This window comes from Cinclus cinclus, chromosome 20 (assembly GCF_963662255.1).
Source record: "Cinclus cinclus chromosome 20, bCinCin1.1, whole genome shotgun sequence".
Taxonomy (NCBI): Eukaryota; Metazoa; Chordata; class Aves; order Passeriformes; family Cinclidae; genus Cinclus; species Cinclus cinclus.
Window position 1 is genome coordinate 7,978,171 of NC_085065.1, and position 16,926 is coordinate 7,995,096.

A 16,926-nucleotide genomic window follows, 5' to 3' on the forward strand; every position below is an offset into this window, starting at 1 on the left:
TGGTCACAACATCATAGATACAGTAGATACACAAGGGGAAAACATAACTGTTCCTCAGGCAGCTTTTCTTCCTAAATACTGGGCAGTTTATGCACATAACTTATCTTTATTTGCTTCTAGTGAATATTTATGATTATTTATATTTGTTGATGGTTAATAATAAATTAATAAACACAGATGGTAAAACTTTGTAAAATGCAATCCAAAAGAAAACCTAAATGGGAAGAAGGGAGATTCAGATGTCCACAGGCACCTGAAGGGTGGAGTTAGTCTGGGATGAATGCAGTTCTTGCACAGCTTGCATAGGCTGAAGGCCAGAGCAAAAAGAAAATCAGCTGTGCTTGAACGAGGATCATGGTGAGTGGGGAGGAAAAACTGGGCTCGGGAGTCCTAGTGGATGACAAGTTGACCGTGAGCTGGCAGTGTGCCCTGGGGATCAGGAGGACAGTGGGATCCTGGGGCAAACTGGGAAGAGTGTGACCTCTCCCTCTACTCGAGCCGGGTGAGGCACATCTGGAGTGCTGTGTCCCATCCTGGGCTGCTCAGGACAAGAGAGATAAGGACTTGCTGGAGAGGGCCCAGCAGAGGCCACAAAGATGATTTGGGGTCTAGAGCATCTCTTACAAGAAGAGTCTGAAGGCAGCTGGGCCTGTTCTGGAGAAGACTGAGAGGGGATCTCATCAATGCATAAAAATATCTCCAAGGTGGGATCCAGGAGGATGGGCCCAGATTCTTCTTGGTGGTCTCCAGTGACAGGATGAGGAAAAAGAGCCATAAACTAAACCACACAATGTTCCAGCTCAGCATGAGGAAAAACTTCTTTCCATGGAGGGTGGCAGAGCCCTGGAACAGCTGCCCAGGGAGGCTGTGGAGTCTCCCTCTGGAGATGTTCCAAACCCACCTGGACACGTTCCTGTGCCACCTGCTCTGGGTGACCCTGCCAGAGCAGGGCAGTTGGACTGGGTGATCTCCAGAGGTCCCTTCCAGCCCGAAGGATTCTGTGAGATGGTGAGGGCCCTGCTCGTGTTGGTGACAGCGCCGTCACCCCGGAGTGACAGCCGGCACAGGGGGAGCTCGGTGGGAAACGCTCGCAGATCCCACGGCCGGTTCCCTTAGGCACGGGTGGGACCCCCCGCCCGCCATGCCCTGCAGCCGGGACCCCTCGCACCGCGGCAGCGCCGGGTCCCGCTGCCCCGGAGGAGCCGCCACGCTCGGATGCCCCGAGCGGGGTCAATCGTTCAGCTCATTAACATGTCATTAACACATTCCTCCCGGTTACCGGGGAGGCGCTGCGGCCCCGCGGGGGGGGTTTGGGCCGGGTGTCCCGGGGTCCCCCCCCCGCCCCGGTACCGGCCGCGCGCGTGCCGGGGCGGGGCGCGCGAGGGGGCGTGGCCGGTACCGGGGAGGGGCGTGGCCGGCGCACCAATGGCGGGGCCGTTATCGGGTGTGACGTCAGCAGCGGCGGCGGCTGCACGTGGGCGCGGGGCGGGCGGGCGCAGAGCGGCGCAGAGCGGGCGGCGGGAGCGGCGGCGGCGGAGCAGCTGCGCGGCGGAGGGGCCTGACCCGCGCCCGGTCCGCGCCCTGTCCCGCGGCCCCAGCGCCCCTCGCCACCGGCGCTCGGCCCGGCCCGGCCCCGCGTCCGGATCACCCGCGCCGCGACAGCGGCCGCAGCAAGGGGGGAAGGAACCGCTCGCCGCGCAGCTGCCCCCTCGGGCCCCCTCCCCGCCGCCGCGGGAAGCCCCTACCGACAATGTCGCGGCCGCTCCCGCTGAACCCCCCGTTCCTGCCGCCCACCTACGGCGTGCTGAAGTCCCTGCTGGAAAACCCGCTTAAGCTGCCGCTCGCTCACGAAGACGGTGAGGCTTCCCCGGGACCCCTCGCAGCGCGCCCCGGTCCCGCCGTCACCCGGGGACCGCGGCATGGCTTTCCCGTTTTCCCTTCCCCCCGGCCGCCCCCGCCCCGCGTGCTCCCCCGGCGATGGAGCCCCGGGACGGCTCGCTCGGAGCGCCCGCCCCGGCCCGAGCTAACGGGACGCGCTCCCATCGCCGGTGCCGGGGCACGGTCGCCTAGGGCGCTCGGTGCCTCGGGTAAAGGGGGCCGGGATCCCCGTCCCAGGGCCCACAGCAACCCGCTCCCGGCCCCGCGTCCCCAGTTCAGCGGGAGCAGAAAGTTGCGGCTTCCCCGGGAAGCGGCGGCAGCTCGGGAACACCCGCACCGGGTATGGCGAACGGATCGAGCGCGCACGAAAAGCAGAAACCCAGGGAAGGTCTCGCAGTTCCTGTCTCCTCGTCTTTCCGAGTTCCACTGCCAAGCGACTCGCAGGATTTCACCGGGGCTGTTGTATGAGGTTAAAAATAAAATGCTGCGAAGACTTGGTAGCTGACAGGAAGCTTTATGAGTTCAGATTCTTGTAGATCTCACAGAGAAATCAGGCGTTTCCCTTACGAAATGTGCATTGAAATCACTGGGGGCTGTAGAAACGAAGAAGCCTCTGTTTAATTTTTTTTTTCTTCTGCCTATGAGTATTTTTTGTCTCTTGTGCACATCAAAATAATGTTCTGTCAGCCTTTGCCACTGTATGTTAATAACATTTAGAAGTGCAGAATTTGAGAACTACTTGCTTGTGCCAGGACTAGCAAGATCGGGACCTTACTTTAGAAGAATGGCAGGATCCAAGGGATTTTAGGCTAAGACTGTTCCTTTTCAACAGAATATACCAATAGCTTCCAATTTGCTGGAATGCTTACGTGTACATTTTTAAGTCTGATGAGTACTTTTTGATGCTGACGTTCAAAGCTGTGCATGGAGTGGAATTGTTAACTAAAAGGGCAGTCTCAAAAATGTGGTTGGTTCCCACAAAGGTGCTCAGTGACATGACCTCTCAATTCTCTTCCAAGTAGAGTGAGTCAAAAGGAGTTATTATTTCGAAGGTAGTATTCTTTTCTTACACTTAAAAGTACAGCAGAAATAGTGGAAATAGTAGTAGTTAATGTTTTAATCACCGAGTTCTTACATGTTTATTATGTTTTTGTTTAAGCATTCGGTAAAGAAAAAGACAAAGAGAAGAAGTTAGATGATGACAGCACCGGTACCACAGTCCCTCAGTCAGCTTTCTTGGGTCCAACATTATGGGACAAGACACTGCCATATGATGGAGACACTTTCCAGTTGGAATACATGGACCTGGAAGAATTCCTCTCAGAAAATGGCATTCCACCCAGCCCAAACCAGCACGAGCCTAGCCCACACCAGTCAGGTCTCCAGCAAGCTACCTCAGCATCACCTTCTGTCATGGACCTCAGCAGCAGGGCTTCTACTTCAGTCCATCCAGGCATGGTGTCGCAGAACTGCATGCAGAGCCCGGTCAGACCAGGTAAATCAGCCCTTAGAACTTCCCTGTGGAATTTGGCATGAACCCTTCCTCCCCAGTGTAAATCACTGCTTCTCCCTGCACAGCCACAGGCAGCTTAGGGCCCAGAGGATTCCTGTCACTCACACTCCAGCAAATAAGAACAACAGCTCAGTTATCGCTAAGCTGCTCCACCAGGATTTTTGTTTAAATTATCAAAGGAAAGCTCTGGGAATTCCAAGGAAACTTGGCTATCTTAGTTGGTATCTTAGCTGTTAGCAAGTAAAAAGACCACAGGCAGAATGGTCTAGATGCCACAGTGTTAAAAGAGCAGGGAAAGAGAACATTCCTTCAGCCAATATCTGGTGTGAGAAGACAGGAGTGGGCAGCTATTCTGGAGTTAAAGGTTAATGCTTCTTACTTGAAGTTTTGGCCGTAACTTCACTCTCTACTGAGCAAAGTAAAATTTGCCACAGGAACTAAGTTTTGGAACAACATTATAATATTGCTTAAATTGGCATAAACTGAGTGTAACTCTGACCTGAATTCGTAATTTGTATCTGTAGTCACCTTACACTTAAGAAAACGCTGTGGAGTCCAAGGCCAGGTTGTAATGCACAATTCCAGTCTGTCTGATGTCAGTGGAAGTCTTTTATTATTTTATTAGCACTCGAGATCGACCCTTTAGAGACACCAGTCCAAATCCAACGTAACTGCTCTGGCTTGACACCAGCATGGCTGAGATCATGGGCAGTGGAAGAGTGTCAGCACTGAAGTTTGGGAAACATGGAGCTTTGCCTTCCTCCTTTAAAAAAAAAAAAAAAAGAGAGTGACTTCTTTATTGTGCTCTTCTGCTCACATGAGGTGTGCTAGAGCAAAGTGTGCTCTTGGCAGCAGGAAACCACTCCTCTCCCTTCTGCTTGATCGTTTGCCATGCTCAGCGTGTGAAGTCATTGTCAGAATCATCTGATAAGGAGGCAAAATAAATAAATAAGAGAGGCAAAAGTTGTGGAGCGGGATGAAATAGAAATGTCTTACAAGTCTGCAATGTTCCTGTCTCATTAAAAAGAAATAAAATATCCCCCAAAGCTCCCCAAACCTGTCAACAGACACCTTGGCCCCCAATCAGAAGTGTGTGTTTAGTCATGGATTTCATTTACTTACTTTTACTTTGTGTGGATTTGACTTTGCTGTGTGTTTCAGTTTCAAGGCTTTTCATGGTTAACTAATAACTTATAAGGGTGTCCAAAGCTAAAATGTATTTGGAGTAGGCAAGAGCAGAACATGAAACCATTGCTTTATCTGAGCCAGCTTTAAAAATAGTGCATATGTGCTACACCATTTTCTGTCACTTGTGCACACACAAAATTAAAAGCAGATAATCTGTCCTCATTCTCTTTTATTTTCAGAGGAGCCTGGTAGTGAGCCAGGGTTTTAATGATCACCTGTCAGAATTTGTAATCAACTATCTGTGTGACTTTTCAACTCATTGATTTTTTTTTTTTTTTTTTTTTTTTTTTTTTTTTTTTTTTTTTTTTTTAGTTTTCTAGTTTTTCCTGAGCCCTTTGCAGTGCAGGGTTACAAGCTTGTCTCACTGTGCACTTTCTTGCTGTTGTAAAGGAAGTTGTGTCTCTTGGGGTAGGATAAAACACCTAAATTTGCAGGTATTTTTCCCAACACCATCTTGCCTTAACAAGAATAGTTTTGGTTTTTTTTGTTTAAAACCTGTTTTGCTTTTTTTTTTAAGGGCAGCTCATTTCACTGCTTAAATAATATTTTCTTGTCCCCCATTATAGATAGGAAGTGTGACTTAATTAACAGTAGTCTGGTTTATCATCAGGTTGTTGAAATTTTTACGTGCTGTCATGTGAAAATCTTTGACAATCTGTACTGAAGAGAAGAGCATTTCACAGTTCAGCATTTGAACAAGTTTGAGAATATAACAGCATGTATTTTTAAACAAAATTAGTAAAAGTAAAAATGTGCATTTAAGGGTTATCATAAAAGGGCCAAGGCAAATATGCTGCTTTGAAATAGGGAGGTAAATGTTAAAATCATTGTAACAGAGCCTGTTTGTTTCCATACCTTAAGACATTTGAAATAGATTTTTTTTCCTCTTGTCACATAAAGAAAGGTTTTTAGCTGGTGTGAGCTATCATTCCAGTATGCAGTGTTGTGATTTGTGTTACTGTAATAAAGCAAAGAACAAGTAGCAGGAAGTATGCAATTTCAATACAGATTTATTCCATGTGATCTTACTACTTTCAGGAAAACTGAGTGTTTTAGGTGTTTGCAATTCTAAAAATATTTCAGTGGTGCGTTTCCTGAATTTTTCCCTGTTTGAGTGCGTGGGGCTAGAGGAAGGGTCCATGCTGTGCTGCTCCTCTTTGAGTGGCTCTGTAGGTTTGGCACTGGGGTCGTGTGCAGGTGGGCACAGCTCCCACCCTGGCTGTGCCCTGTCCTGGGGGGACATTCCCCCTGCACGTGGAGCCCTGGCTGGGACTCGGTGACTCGGATGCAGCTGGGCCAGGGATGGTCCATGGGAGATTTAATGTGGAGGAGGAGATTTAGTTTTGTGCATGCATTTCCAGCACAAGCCTCATCTGTCTGTAGGAGTGAGCGGTGTTGCCCAAACGTGTTTTGTGCCGTGTCTGGAAGGGATCAAGAGATCTGTGCTGGCATTCCCTGAGTGTCATCAGGCTCAGCAAAGCTGTGCTGACCCTGACTGTGGACGTGACATTACCGAAATCCTCGCTGGTTTTCTTTCTCCCTGCTAAAAAATGGAATGGCAACAGAAAGGATCTGTATGGATATAACTTAATTCTGCATTTCCAGATCAGATTATCTGGTTAATGGAAAGATGTTTAGGCTCACCAGTTTATCATCTGCAAAGAACAAAGCAAGCACCTATTTCCTGTATCTTTCTGTTCAGGGAATGTAGTTGCAGAAATTTCTAGCTTTTTTTTTTTTTTTATGAGGGACACAGAGTAATGACTTGCAGGAGTGAAATCATGTGTGCATCTTTCAGAGTGCTGATTTTGTTAATAAAAAACTGTATTTTGATTTATTTTAGCATTGCAGACCAAATTTCATTGTGATGTGTAGATGCATTTAAAACATCTGTTTTGTCTTGGTATTGGATGCTGGTAGGTTGGTTGGAGTCTGTGGTCTCCTCAGAAAAAGGTTTTCAGATTTTTATGAAGCTTTTAAAGTAACCAATTACTGCCAACACACTTCTGTGGTTCTTGATCTGTCATGCACCTCCTGTAGTCTTTTAGTGGAATGTAAATCTCCTTTTAAATGCGGAGCCCTTAAGGAAATCTGGAGTAATTTTTAGCAGTTTGTATGTAAAGGGAGGTTGTATATTTTGCAGGTAACTAGTTGGTTGTTGCTTTTTACCTATCTCCTTTTCCCCATGTGGCCCCGTTGGATTGGGGCAGGTAGTGTAAAAGGTTTGAAAGGTGTGAATTAGAGAAGCATCAGCTAGATCTGGCACAGAATCCTAACTAGAAGGTTTTTGGGATTTTGCGTTTTGAGATCTGAATTTTCTGTTTGCCACCAAAGCCTTGGATGTGGGGCTGTGTCACAGGGATGCTGCTGGCACAGTGATAACCAGGTGTTGTTTCTGCCTTGCTCCAAAGGAGAACAGGGGTGTTGGGCACTCTGAGAGCTCCCTCCTTCTTTGTGTTCTCTGATGATGGTTTTCTGTCTGTGTTGCCTGTGTGGCTGGGTGCCTTAGGCTACTTACCAAAGATCGTTTTAGGAAAGAAAAGAAAGAAAAACAAGCTTTGTAATCCACTGCAGAAATATACCTATGTGCAATACCTGCAAGTCTTTACTTAAAATAAAATTAGAAGCACATCAGTGAAAAAGCTGGGAATTGTTTCCACGTGAGGTGTACGTACAGCTCCCATCCCCTAAAGATTTTTATGAAATGCTGTTTGGTCAGTCCAGCTACTCTGTCTAGAGTGCAGTATCCATTACAGGCACTGAGCTGCAGTGACTGACAGCAGGCATCCCTGGGTGGGTTTCAGTGTTTTTTGGAGCTCATGTTTGTGCTGGGCACAGCAGCCAGCTGGGAGAGGCTTGTTCTTGCTCCATGCAAGGGTGAGGTGGTGCCAGGGCAGCCCCCAAAGGGTGTGTGCAGCACTCCCTGTATTGCAGCCTTCCTTCCCCTGTGCTTTTTAACGTGACCTCCTCCTCCTCCTCCTCCAGCACAGCTTGGCAGAGCCAAGGGCAGCGTCGGAATCCTCTCCTGAGCGTTAATCATTGTTTACAAGCCATCCCTGAGTGTTGCAGGAACCCCTTCTTTCCCAGAGGCCAAGGGGAATTTCCTGACCTTTGGCCTCCCACGTGAGGATGGGAATGACCAAGCTCCAGCAGGGCCAGGCTGGTACCAGGAGCTGCTCTTCACATTGAGCCTCACGTGAGCTCTGGGTGCCTGCTGGACCATGTGCTCCAGGCACGTGTCCCTGCCCTGTGCTCAGCCCAGCTCTGCTCCTGCCAGCCCAAACCACGCTGAGATGCACAACTGCACCCTGCGCTGCCCCTGCCGCTGCCAAGGGAGAGCAGTCCGCGGGCAAACCTCGCAGAACTGCTCCCTGCATCAAAGGGAGATGCAGAATACATTCAGGCAAATATTAAAAATAGCCTGTCACATGATAACGAGGGGGGGAAAAAGTGCTGAACGCACAGGCTTGTTAATGCTGGAAGCAAGAACACTGTGTCTCCTTCAAGAGAGCTAATTTTAATATTCACGGTTAAATGTTGATTATTGGTTAAATAATTGCTTGGCTGCGTGAAAGAACTTGAAGTTAGTTTGGAGTTCAAACAGTAAACAGCATGAAATAGTCTGGGGTGTTAGGCTGTAAAGGGAGAGCTCCTCCTGCAAGGATGGGCTGTCCAGACTTAGGAAGATAGCACAGGGAAGACCTAGGATTTGGTGGTTTTTTTGGTTTTTTTTTTTTTTTGTCCCCTTAAAGATATTTCAAGGATGTCTTGCGTGTCAAGCTTGCTGTTACTTAGAAAAGTGCAATGTGTTTTTCAGAGCTTTGCTTCCCATCTCGAAGTGCATTGCAGAGTGATTGAATGGTTCTCAGTGCAGTGATTTGATTTTTCTAAGGAGCGAGTACACCCTGAAGTCTTTCATAAAACAATATGTTATAGTGAAGAGAGAAGACCTCATCAGGAGATGAATACAAAGACACCACTATTACCTGATTAGATGAAGCTACTAGAAAACACATGAAATTGTTCAATCTCTACATATTTGTATGACAGTAAATTGGCAATTGTGGAAGCTGCAGTGGCCAGATTTTGCCAATTAATCTCAGCAATAAGTACTTTGCTCCTCATGTGGTCTCCCTGATTTCTGTATTGCTCAGCAGGTAGGCAGCTTGTTGACTGCTCTCCGTCACCTCCCAGGTGGAGCAGCAAAATGTCACCATTCACTCTCTTGTCATTCATCTTTCTGGAATTTTTTTTTAAGGGGGGGGGGGGGGGGGGGTAACAGCTCTCGGTGGCCAGTGGAGTTTTTGCAGGATGAAAGGACTTAGTCACCATCAGTAAAAAGGACATTAGTGCATTATGAAATCAAGTTTGGTTGCCTGGCAGTACACTATAGAGGTGTTTAGTATTTGTATCACATAAAACATGAGCATAGGTTGTTTTTTTTTATTATTTTGTTAAGTCTTCTTTTCATAACAAATAAAATGTATTTTCAATATTTTGTCTGAATTTCACAGAAGACTGGTAAGCTGAAAAAAATATTTCAGCTAAGTTGTTTTCAAGAAAAACTGTGGGTTGATCTTAAGTAGATAATGAAAGCTCTAAAAAAACCTATTTACTTAAACCTCTAATCTATTCCACTTAATGGACTACGTTATGCATAATCACTTGCTATAGAAAATGAGTGTAAAATGCACAACTGTGTCAAAATGAATGGATGACAAAGTGGTTTTCTGTAGTTTGTATTTTTTTCTTTTTAATGAACAAATGATGATAAAGAAGTACTCTGTTCATCACAAAGCTGAATTTAGTCCTGAGAGCTTGAGGACTGCAGTGTGGAGACTTAACACAGGTGGGTAAGGCAGCATGTGCCACAACATTTATTTATTTTTTCTTTTATTCTGGTGTTCTTCACAGCACTTCAGCTTTGCATGACTGAGGTGCTTTCCATCAAGTTTTAAACAAATGCAAAATATTGTTCAGCCTCTCACGTTTCTGACACGCTTGAAGCTGTGGTACAGTTCTGCTTCCCCTGTCCCATTCTCTCAACTGAGTTTTGCCAGGGCTAAATTTGGGCCAGATTTTTGTTCTGCACCCTCCAACATCATTGCTTAGCTCCTGTGATGTGGCAAGCTCTTGCTTCAGGGTTCTCTGCTCAACTTTGAGAGAAACAGCTCTAGCTCTTCATCTTACTGGCATTATTCTCTTGTTTATATTACTTGAAATTTAATGAAAACAGGCACTGAGCATCTTGGAGCTCTTTGTTTTGGTGTATGGCTGTTGTAGGAGGAAATAAAAAAAAAAATCCAAATTGCATTAGGGTTCTAGAAAACTCAGCTCCCTGTAACTGAAACACAAATGTAGATAACTACTCAAAACAGGTACCTGCAGATGGGTGCATTAGTATGTGTTTCCTACAAGAGGAAGCTACAGTGAACTGGAGCAATAACTCACCTGTAACCAAACGTCATCCTTAAATATGTAGTTGTAAAGCAGAGAGGCAAAAATACAGAGTTTGGCAAAGATTTGTTGAAGATGGAGAATGGTTTAAAAAAAAAAAAGGCATTCTTTTCCAATTAGCCTTAGGGAGCTCAGCTTGCTGTAAATTCTTTGTTCTGGAACATGGCTATGGACAATAGGTCAAAGATTAAGTAATTCATTACAGAACTGGTTGGTTCTCCTGAATTTAATAAACAAATGAATGAACGAAGGTCTCTGTCCACAGCACGATCAGTTAATTTGTGTGGCAGTGATTGTATCTTAAGTTTTATTTTAAAGACTTGCAAAGGCCTTCCTGCTTACTTAATATCTGTGTGGTCATTGGTGTCTTTGAGGTGACCTGGTCACTCAGCACTTGTAGCACAGGGGAAAGCACTCCAATAGAAATTAAATGTGGAGAGGAAAGAAACTGTAAATTGCATTTGGGAAAAAAAATGAAGGAACAATAATTTGAAACTTCAAAAAATACTGCAGAAATGCATTTAATGGAGCAATCAATGTTTTTAGGCCAGCAAGATTGTTGAAATGACAGCATTAAACCTTCTTGTAGAAGAGCATACTGCACAAGGCTGCAGAACATAAAGCACATGCTCAAGGCTTGCACTGAAGCAGAGATTACTTAAAACAATTCAGTCATTTTTACCACTGCAACATTTGAAAATTAGTCTTATTCCACCAAGAAGTCTTGCTTAAAAAACCCATCTGTGTTCTTGCTTAGTAATGCTTAGTAAGTAGGAACTAAGCACTCAAACCCAAATCCTGTTGCTCATCACAGCAGAGAGGGTTAAACTGAATTTTGAAGGGCAATCAGCCCTGAACTGCTGCCTCTCTTTGTGCTGCAAGGTGGAAATCTGGATGTTGGTGACAGTGGGGCACTGGCCTTTCTAGGCACTTAACTCCTGCAGCATTGGCATTGGGGTATTTCTTTGTTACCATTTTTCTTTGAAAACAAATCCAAACTGATCATGCTAGGTGTGTATGGCCTCTTGTCTCTTCTTGCTTGCTGTTTTTTTTTTGGTTATATTAGCAGATTTTAACCAAATACAGCAAGAAAGTTGTGACTTTGAAGAATTGGTTACAGTCCTAAAATTTCATGAAAATAAACGAGTGGATGTATGAGTAGATGTAGGATGGGAATGTGTTGCTGAGCAGGAAGAGTAATGCAAATGTGCACTTTCTACATTAGAAAAGGTACCTAAGACCTTTAAAATGCCTGATCTGTGTGAAATGCTTCTAGAAAAGCTGACATCCTTTTAGACACCATGAGATGCCAATTCACTTCGAGAAAGGAATCCACAAGAAACCAAATTAAATTGGTTTAGTGTGTGTTGGAGAGAGGGGAGTCACAAACGTTTTCTGCCATTCTTTTTCCTTTGAACTCCTCAGCTTCTTGGGTTCTGTGATTAAGTGAGACTCTGGGGTTTCATTTAAGAAGAGAATTTAGAAAACGAGTTGTAAGGTTTGTAAGCAAGATCTTGAAAGTTCTGATGCCACACAGTGGAATGGTCTGGATCCTCTCCAAACAAAAGCACAGTTACTTTACTGAAAAAATTTCTCAACTTTATTCATTTTTGTATCCTTTTCTCCTTGTGCAGCAGAGTCACCCCAGCTCTGGTGCCTTGCTTGAAACCACTTTCCAGTGATCTAACTTGAGGTTTGATGGCCTTTACCACAATTACTGCAGTGTCACATTTGGGTGGCTGTCCAGGTGTCCTTGAGCGCGCATCCCGCGCTGCACACGGAGCTACCCGGCTCTGGTCTGGGAATCTTCCCACCCTGGTCTGGGCTGCAGTGAGCTCAGCAGTCAGAGAGGAACAGGGGAGAGTGAGAGTGGGCTAAAAATGTTGAGGAATCACAAAAAGGAAAAGTAGGTCGTGGCAGGGTACGTGCGCTGGGAGGAGGGCTGGGGGAGCACGAGCGAGGGGGAAGATTTGTTTTGCTACTGGCTTTTCAAAGTTGTGCAATTTAAGAATATGATTAACCTGATACGACTCTGTTTTTTTCTGCCAGATTAGATACGTTGGGTTTCTTGGCGTTGTGAGTTGTACAGTACAGTGCTGTAAAATCTGGGTGTGTCAGGCTAGAGCTGTAGTGGCACAGGCTGCTCTCGGTGTAATGCACTGCTGGGTGCACTCCCCTGCTCTCTCTCCCCACGCATCCTTGGCAGGGCACTGACAAACCTGAGGGAACCTCTCCGTGTCCCTACGTTCTGTTTCCAGCACTGCATGATGACATTTTAGTACCGTTTCTCATAGGTAACCCTTACCTGAGGTCTAAGAATCTGTTTGGTCTGGCTGTGGCATATGCAATATTAAATGTCTCTAAAAAAAACAACAACAAAAAAAAACTGTTTGAAAAGACACTTAAGAGTTTCTTCCTGCTTCCTCAGGATTAAGTTGGAGAAAGTTTATGGGGAAATGCTGCAATTTTTTTTGTCTGCTTTTTGTTTGTTTGGGGTTTTTTAAGAGTGAAAAAGCAGATACAGATCTGAAATAATTGCAAGTGCTGAGCTCACTGTTGTTTGAAGTATACCACAGCAACATATCGGTGTCAAAGTAAAATTTTCACTGTAGTATATGTTTGCTCAGTGTTTGTTGTGTTGGTTTATTATTTTTTTTTGTATTGTTTTTGGTGCTGCATTCATCCTGACATAATTTGATTTGTATATCCTTTTTATACACTGGGCTTGTCCTGTGAAACAGCCCAATTCTCTCTGCTTATTGCTGGCTGAGGGTGGAGTACTAAGGAAGGGTGGACAGAATCCCAGCCCTGTCCAGCTGGGTGATCACTGCTCTGATGAATAAAGAATGTGAAGACTTTGGGAAGTCACGCATACCTTGGGGCACTGTTGTTTAATTCCTACTCCGGTTTTCCATACTTTTCCAGGGACCTGGGCTACCCAAGCAGCTCAGTCACGAGGGACTGACCACTGAAAACTGAGGAGTTATGTCCTTGCCTGTAGTGACGATTGATTCTCTTGGAAGACAAGAGAGTAAATAACAAGTCAGGTTAATAAATCACATATCTAGATTGTGTCATGCTCCTCAGCCATGTGTTGCTAATGTGTGTTACTCTGCTAACTCACAAAGGCAAAAAGCCACAGGACTTGCTCACCAGGAGAGGGTGTTTCTGGAGTGGTAGAACGTTTTTTGAATTGTTTCTAAAGTGATAGAGCATTTTATTTGAGTAAAATGGAGCAGGAAGCTGACCTTGTGAACACCTGCATCACTCAACTCTATGCTTACATGAGAGAATTAGGGAAGCGTGCAGCATATTTAAAGTTAACCTGCAGATCTACTTTCTGAGGAGGTTAAACCACAAGCCTTCAGTAACACGTGTTGGACAGCTGTGGTTTGGGTGTCTGCTTGAAACACCTTGCCTGTGGGTGCCTTGGCACTTCAAAAATCAGGGCAGGGATTGTCCAGGCTCCAAGACCTGATGTTGATGCATCCATAACCATGTGGCTGCCCCCAGAAAGGCTGATCTTTCCCTTGGACCGTGCTCATCACCAGGTTTAAGAAGCGCTTTTCCAGAGTCTCTTATCTGCTCAATTTTCTCAGTGCGACACGGTTGATGTCATTGTTGAAAATTGTGGTAGTCTCTGTCTGGAAGCTGTTCTGAACACGTGAAAAGGAGTCATTAGCCAGGGAGCAGGAAAGAGCTGGAGGTGTAATTGTCAACTCGTGTGCTTCTCTGATTTCACCAGGTGCTGCACGTGTCTGGTTTATCAATTTATTTCTGTTAGAAAGTAAACAAATATCACTTTTCTTGCATACTCTGGTGACTGCTTCATCCAAGTTGCTCTTATCTGCAGCAGGGATGTACTTCTGAGGTCTTGTGTTTGGGGGCTTTTCTTTCTGCATCCACATGTAATCTGTTCTCAGGGGTCATGTGCAGCTCTGATGCTGGACAGGGGTGCTGTTTGTCTCTCTCTAAGTCAGTTATTTAAAAACATTATTATCACTACTGTCAAAATATGTACCTGATCATGGGGGTAGCTGTCATCACACATTTTTCAGGCTGAATCCTTTGGCTAGGTTCTGTCTCACTTCATGGGTGTTTCTCTGTGTTCAAGAGTGGCTGTTCAAGGGGTGTCTGAACCCTGGGGATGTGCCCCATTCATCCTGGGCCACATCCTGGCAGGCCTGAGCACCTCTGAGTCTCCTCAGCATGGACTTCAAAATCACTCAGCATTTTGCACTTTTGAAACACTGATGGGTAGCTCTTAGTCCTATCCAATGACTTCCTAGTGCCTTTTCCAAACCAGGTTCTCTCAGGATCTTGTGGTGTGTAACTCCAGCTGAACCTGGCCGCTCAGCCCTGGGAACCCAGTTAAACACCTCTTTAAAATCCAACCCAAACCTTTAAGCAAACTCCTCAAGTAACTTTTTTTCTGCTGCCCTTCAGTTTCCAGCCCGTGGCTGGTTGTTTCCCACTTTCTCACGTTTTCCCAAGCTGCTGGTGTGTACAGTCTGAAGATCACATTTAACCAACACAAGGAAATCAGCTTGGCCCGACGGGCTCCTCCATCACGTGGCTGCAAATGTGTTCATGCTGTTCTGCCAGATTATGGCTGGCTGAGCAAAATACAGTGAAGCTCTGGGCTGCTGGCCAAGCTTTTATTTCAGTTTGGAGCTTACAGCCACATATTTGCTCTTTGGCAGGACATCCACTGGGGTATATTTGGATAGTAATCTAGCATTGTTTTGCTGCTTTTTTCTTCTTTTTTTTTTTCTTTTTCTTTTTTTTTTTTTTATTTAATGCACACAGATAGTATAACCCCAAGACTTTTTCTGGTTTATATGAGATTTCTCAGTGTGCACTGTTATGTGTGTGCACTCAGAACTTGTAGCTGTGACCTTTGATAAATATAAGTCAAAGCAATTAACTTTCTTGTATTGAAAAATGCTGGATGTCCTACTCTTTTCCCTCTCTGTGCTGATAACAGAGCTGTGTTGTTACTCTTTCCAAGATCAAAAGCTTCACTAGGGTTTGATTGAAGTCCAATTATGGAAGGAAGTAACTGTGCTGGAGCCCTGAAAATAGCAGTAATTGTTAAAATAATAAAGTGTGTCCTTGTGTGTCTTTACAATATTTAAAACTTCTTTTGGGGTGGAAGGGGGTGGCTTTCCTCTAGCTTTAAAATGAAAATATTCGCAAATGTCTTGGGAAAATAGGAGTGTGCTCTTAGAAGAATTTCTTTTCTCTGGATTTCTTCCTTCAGTTCTATTCTCCCCCACAAGCTGTCTTCCTCAGAAGCTGTTTGCATGCAGCCTGACTCATGCAGGAAAATAAAGCTGGATTTGATTTTTAACTGTATGGGAAGCTTTGAGTTTAGTGGGGGGGGGGAATAAAGGCTTTATGATGCAAAGTCCTTTATTTCTCTGTGAAACAAAAATGGGCTTTTCAAAATGCAGCATGTTTTGGAAAGTTGGCTCTGGGTTTGAAACCCCAACATCTGCAAGGGCACCCTTGCATGAGAAAGCAGTACAAAAAGACATAATGTTTGGGGAAGGGGTACAAAGCATGAGGGCAAGGGGCAGTGTTTGGGGGCAGTTCCTGTCATCTTCCCAAGGGACATCACTTTTCCAAAGTGTGTGGAGGGGTTTGGTTGGTTTGGTTTAGATAGATGGTATTGAGCCTTGAATTGTGGGGTTTGGGTTAATTCATCAAAAACTTTGAACTGTGTCTGAACAGATCAACATGGTAAAGCTGAAATACTTTCCCCAAATCTATATGTTGTTGTTTAGGGTATGAATATTCTTTTGCTCCCTCTTAGTCTTTCCTGCATCCTCAGAGAGGAGGGAATCTGGGAGAAAGCCCAGTGGTGAGGCTTGTTGTCTGGAGTCAGCCAGCAGAGATTCAGCAAGGGAGACCTTTGGGTCTTGATCTCAAAACCCAGCACATCTGAATGCCTATTTGCCAGTTGTAGTGCTGAGTTAATGGAAACACTGATGTGAATAAATAGAAATGATAATGATAATATGGACAGTGATTGCCATAGGGGCTGCTTTGGTGATGGTACAGCTGGGACTGGCTTGAAATTACAGCAAGATTTTACCAGGGTTTGGTTCTGTTTGTTTTTGTTTTGTTTTGTTTTTTTTTTTTAACTCACGTGCTTGCACACACATCTGATACAGGTAGGACAGGATAATCCTTCGGTGAAAATCAATCCTTGCCTACTTTTATTTCAGCCAGCTGGACTCAAAATCACTAAGTACGTGAATAAAATCTTTGCACTATAAATGGTATCAGGCAATAAGCCCAGAGGATTGTACAGAGCAGGACTAGAATTTTCTTGGCCCTTAAATTCTTAGGACAGAACCTGTTAATTTATTTGTTTGACTGTTGCACTCTCTCCACTGTAGTAAAAAAATTATTTAGTCTTCCTTTTTTCTTTTAAACTCATCTGTTTATTCTGACTGTAAGACAGCTTTATGTATATAAGGTCTATAAAATACTCTCCCTTTTCCACTCCCTGCTTTTGGTGGGTTTGGATGGATCTTTGGAATACAAACTGCTTCATTGCCTTCTGGAAATTTTTATTTATCAAAAGCCTTAGCAAGGGGTGCCCTGTTGGTGTTTATCCAGTTGGCAGCTTGAGCTGCTCTCAGAAACAGCCCTGGCTGATCTCGAGGAGCTGCTGAAACTCATCAAGCAGGTTCCTGCTCACCAATTATCCAGTTAAGCAGAAAGAGGAAAGGTGTTTCTCTTGCTTGAGTTTTTTCCTTCGCTAAGTTTAACCCGTTCTTCCCAAAGCCTGAGTAGTTGTGGGTGTGTAACGTGGCAGTAGCAGCAGGGAGAATGTAGGGGGAGAGGGGCACAGGGGATCTCTGACCTTACACACTAAA

At 45.1% G+C, this 16,926-nt stretch overlaps 1 protein-coding gene across 1 annotated transcript in view; it reads left to right on the forward strand.

Annotated features, from left to right (window-relative positions):
- Window positions 1-3,162: 3,162 nt before the first annotated feature.
- Window positions 3,163-16,926, forward strand: part of HLF (HLF transcription factor, PAR bZIP family member) — a 30,796-nt gene continuing 17,032 nt past the window's right edge. Inside the window, exon 1 of the mRNA XM_062506045.1 lies at window positions 3,163-3,363. Within this exon, the coding sequence (XP_062362029.1) occupies window positions 3,178-3,363 (186 nt within the window). The 5' untranslated portion in view covers window positions 3,163-3,177. The remainder of the gene's footprint in view (window positions 3,364-16,926) is intronic.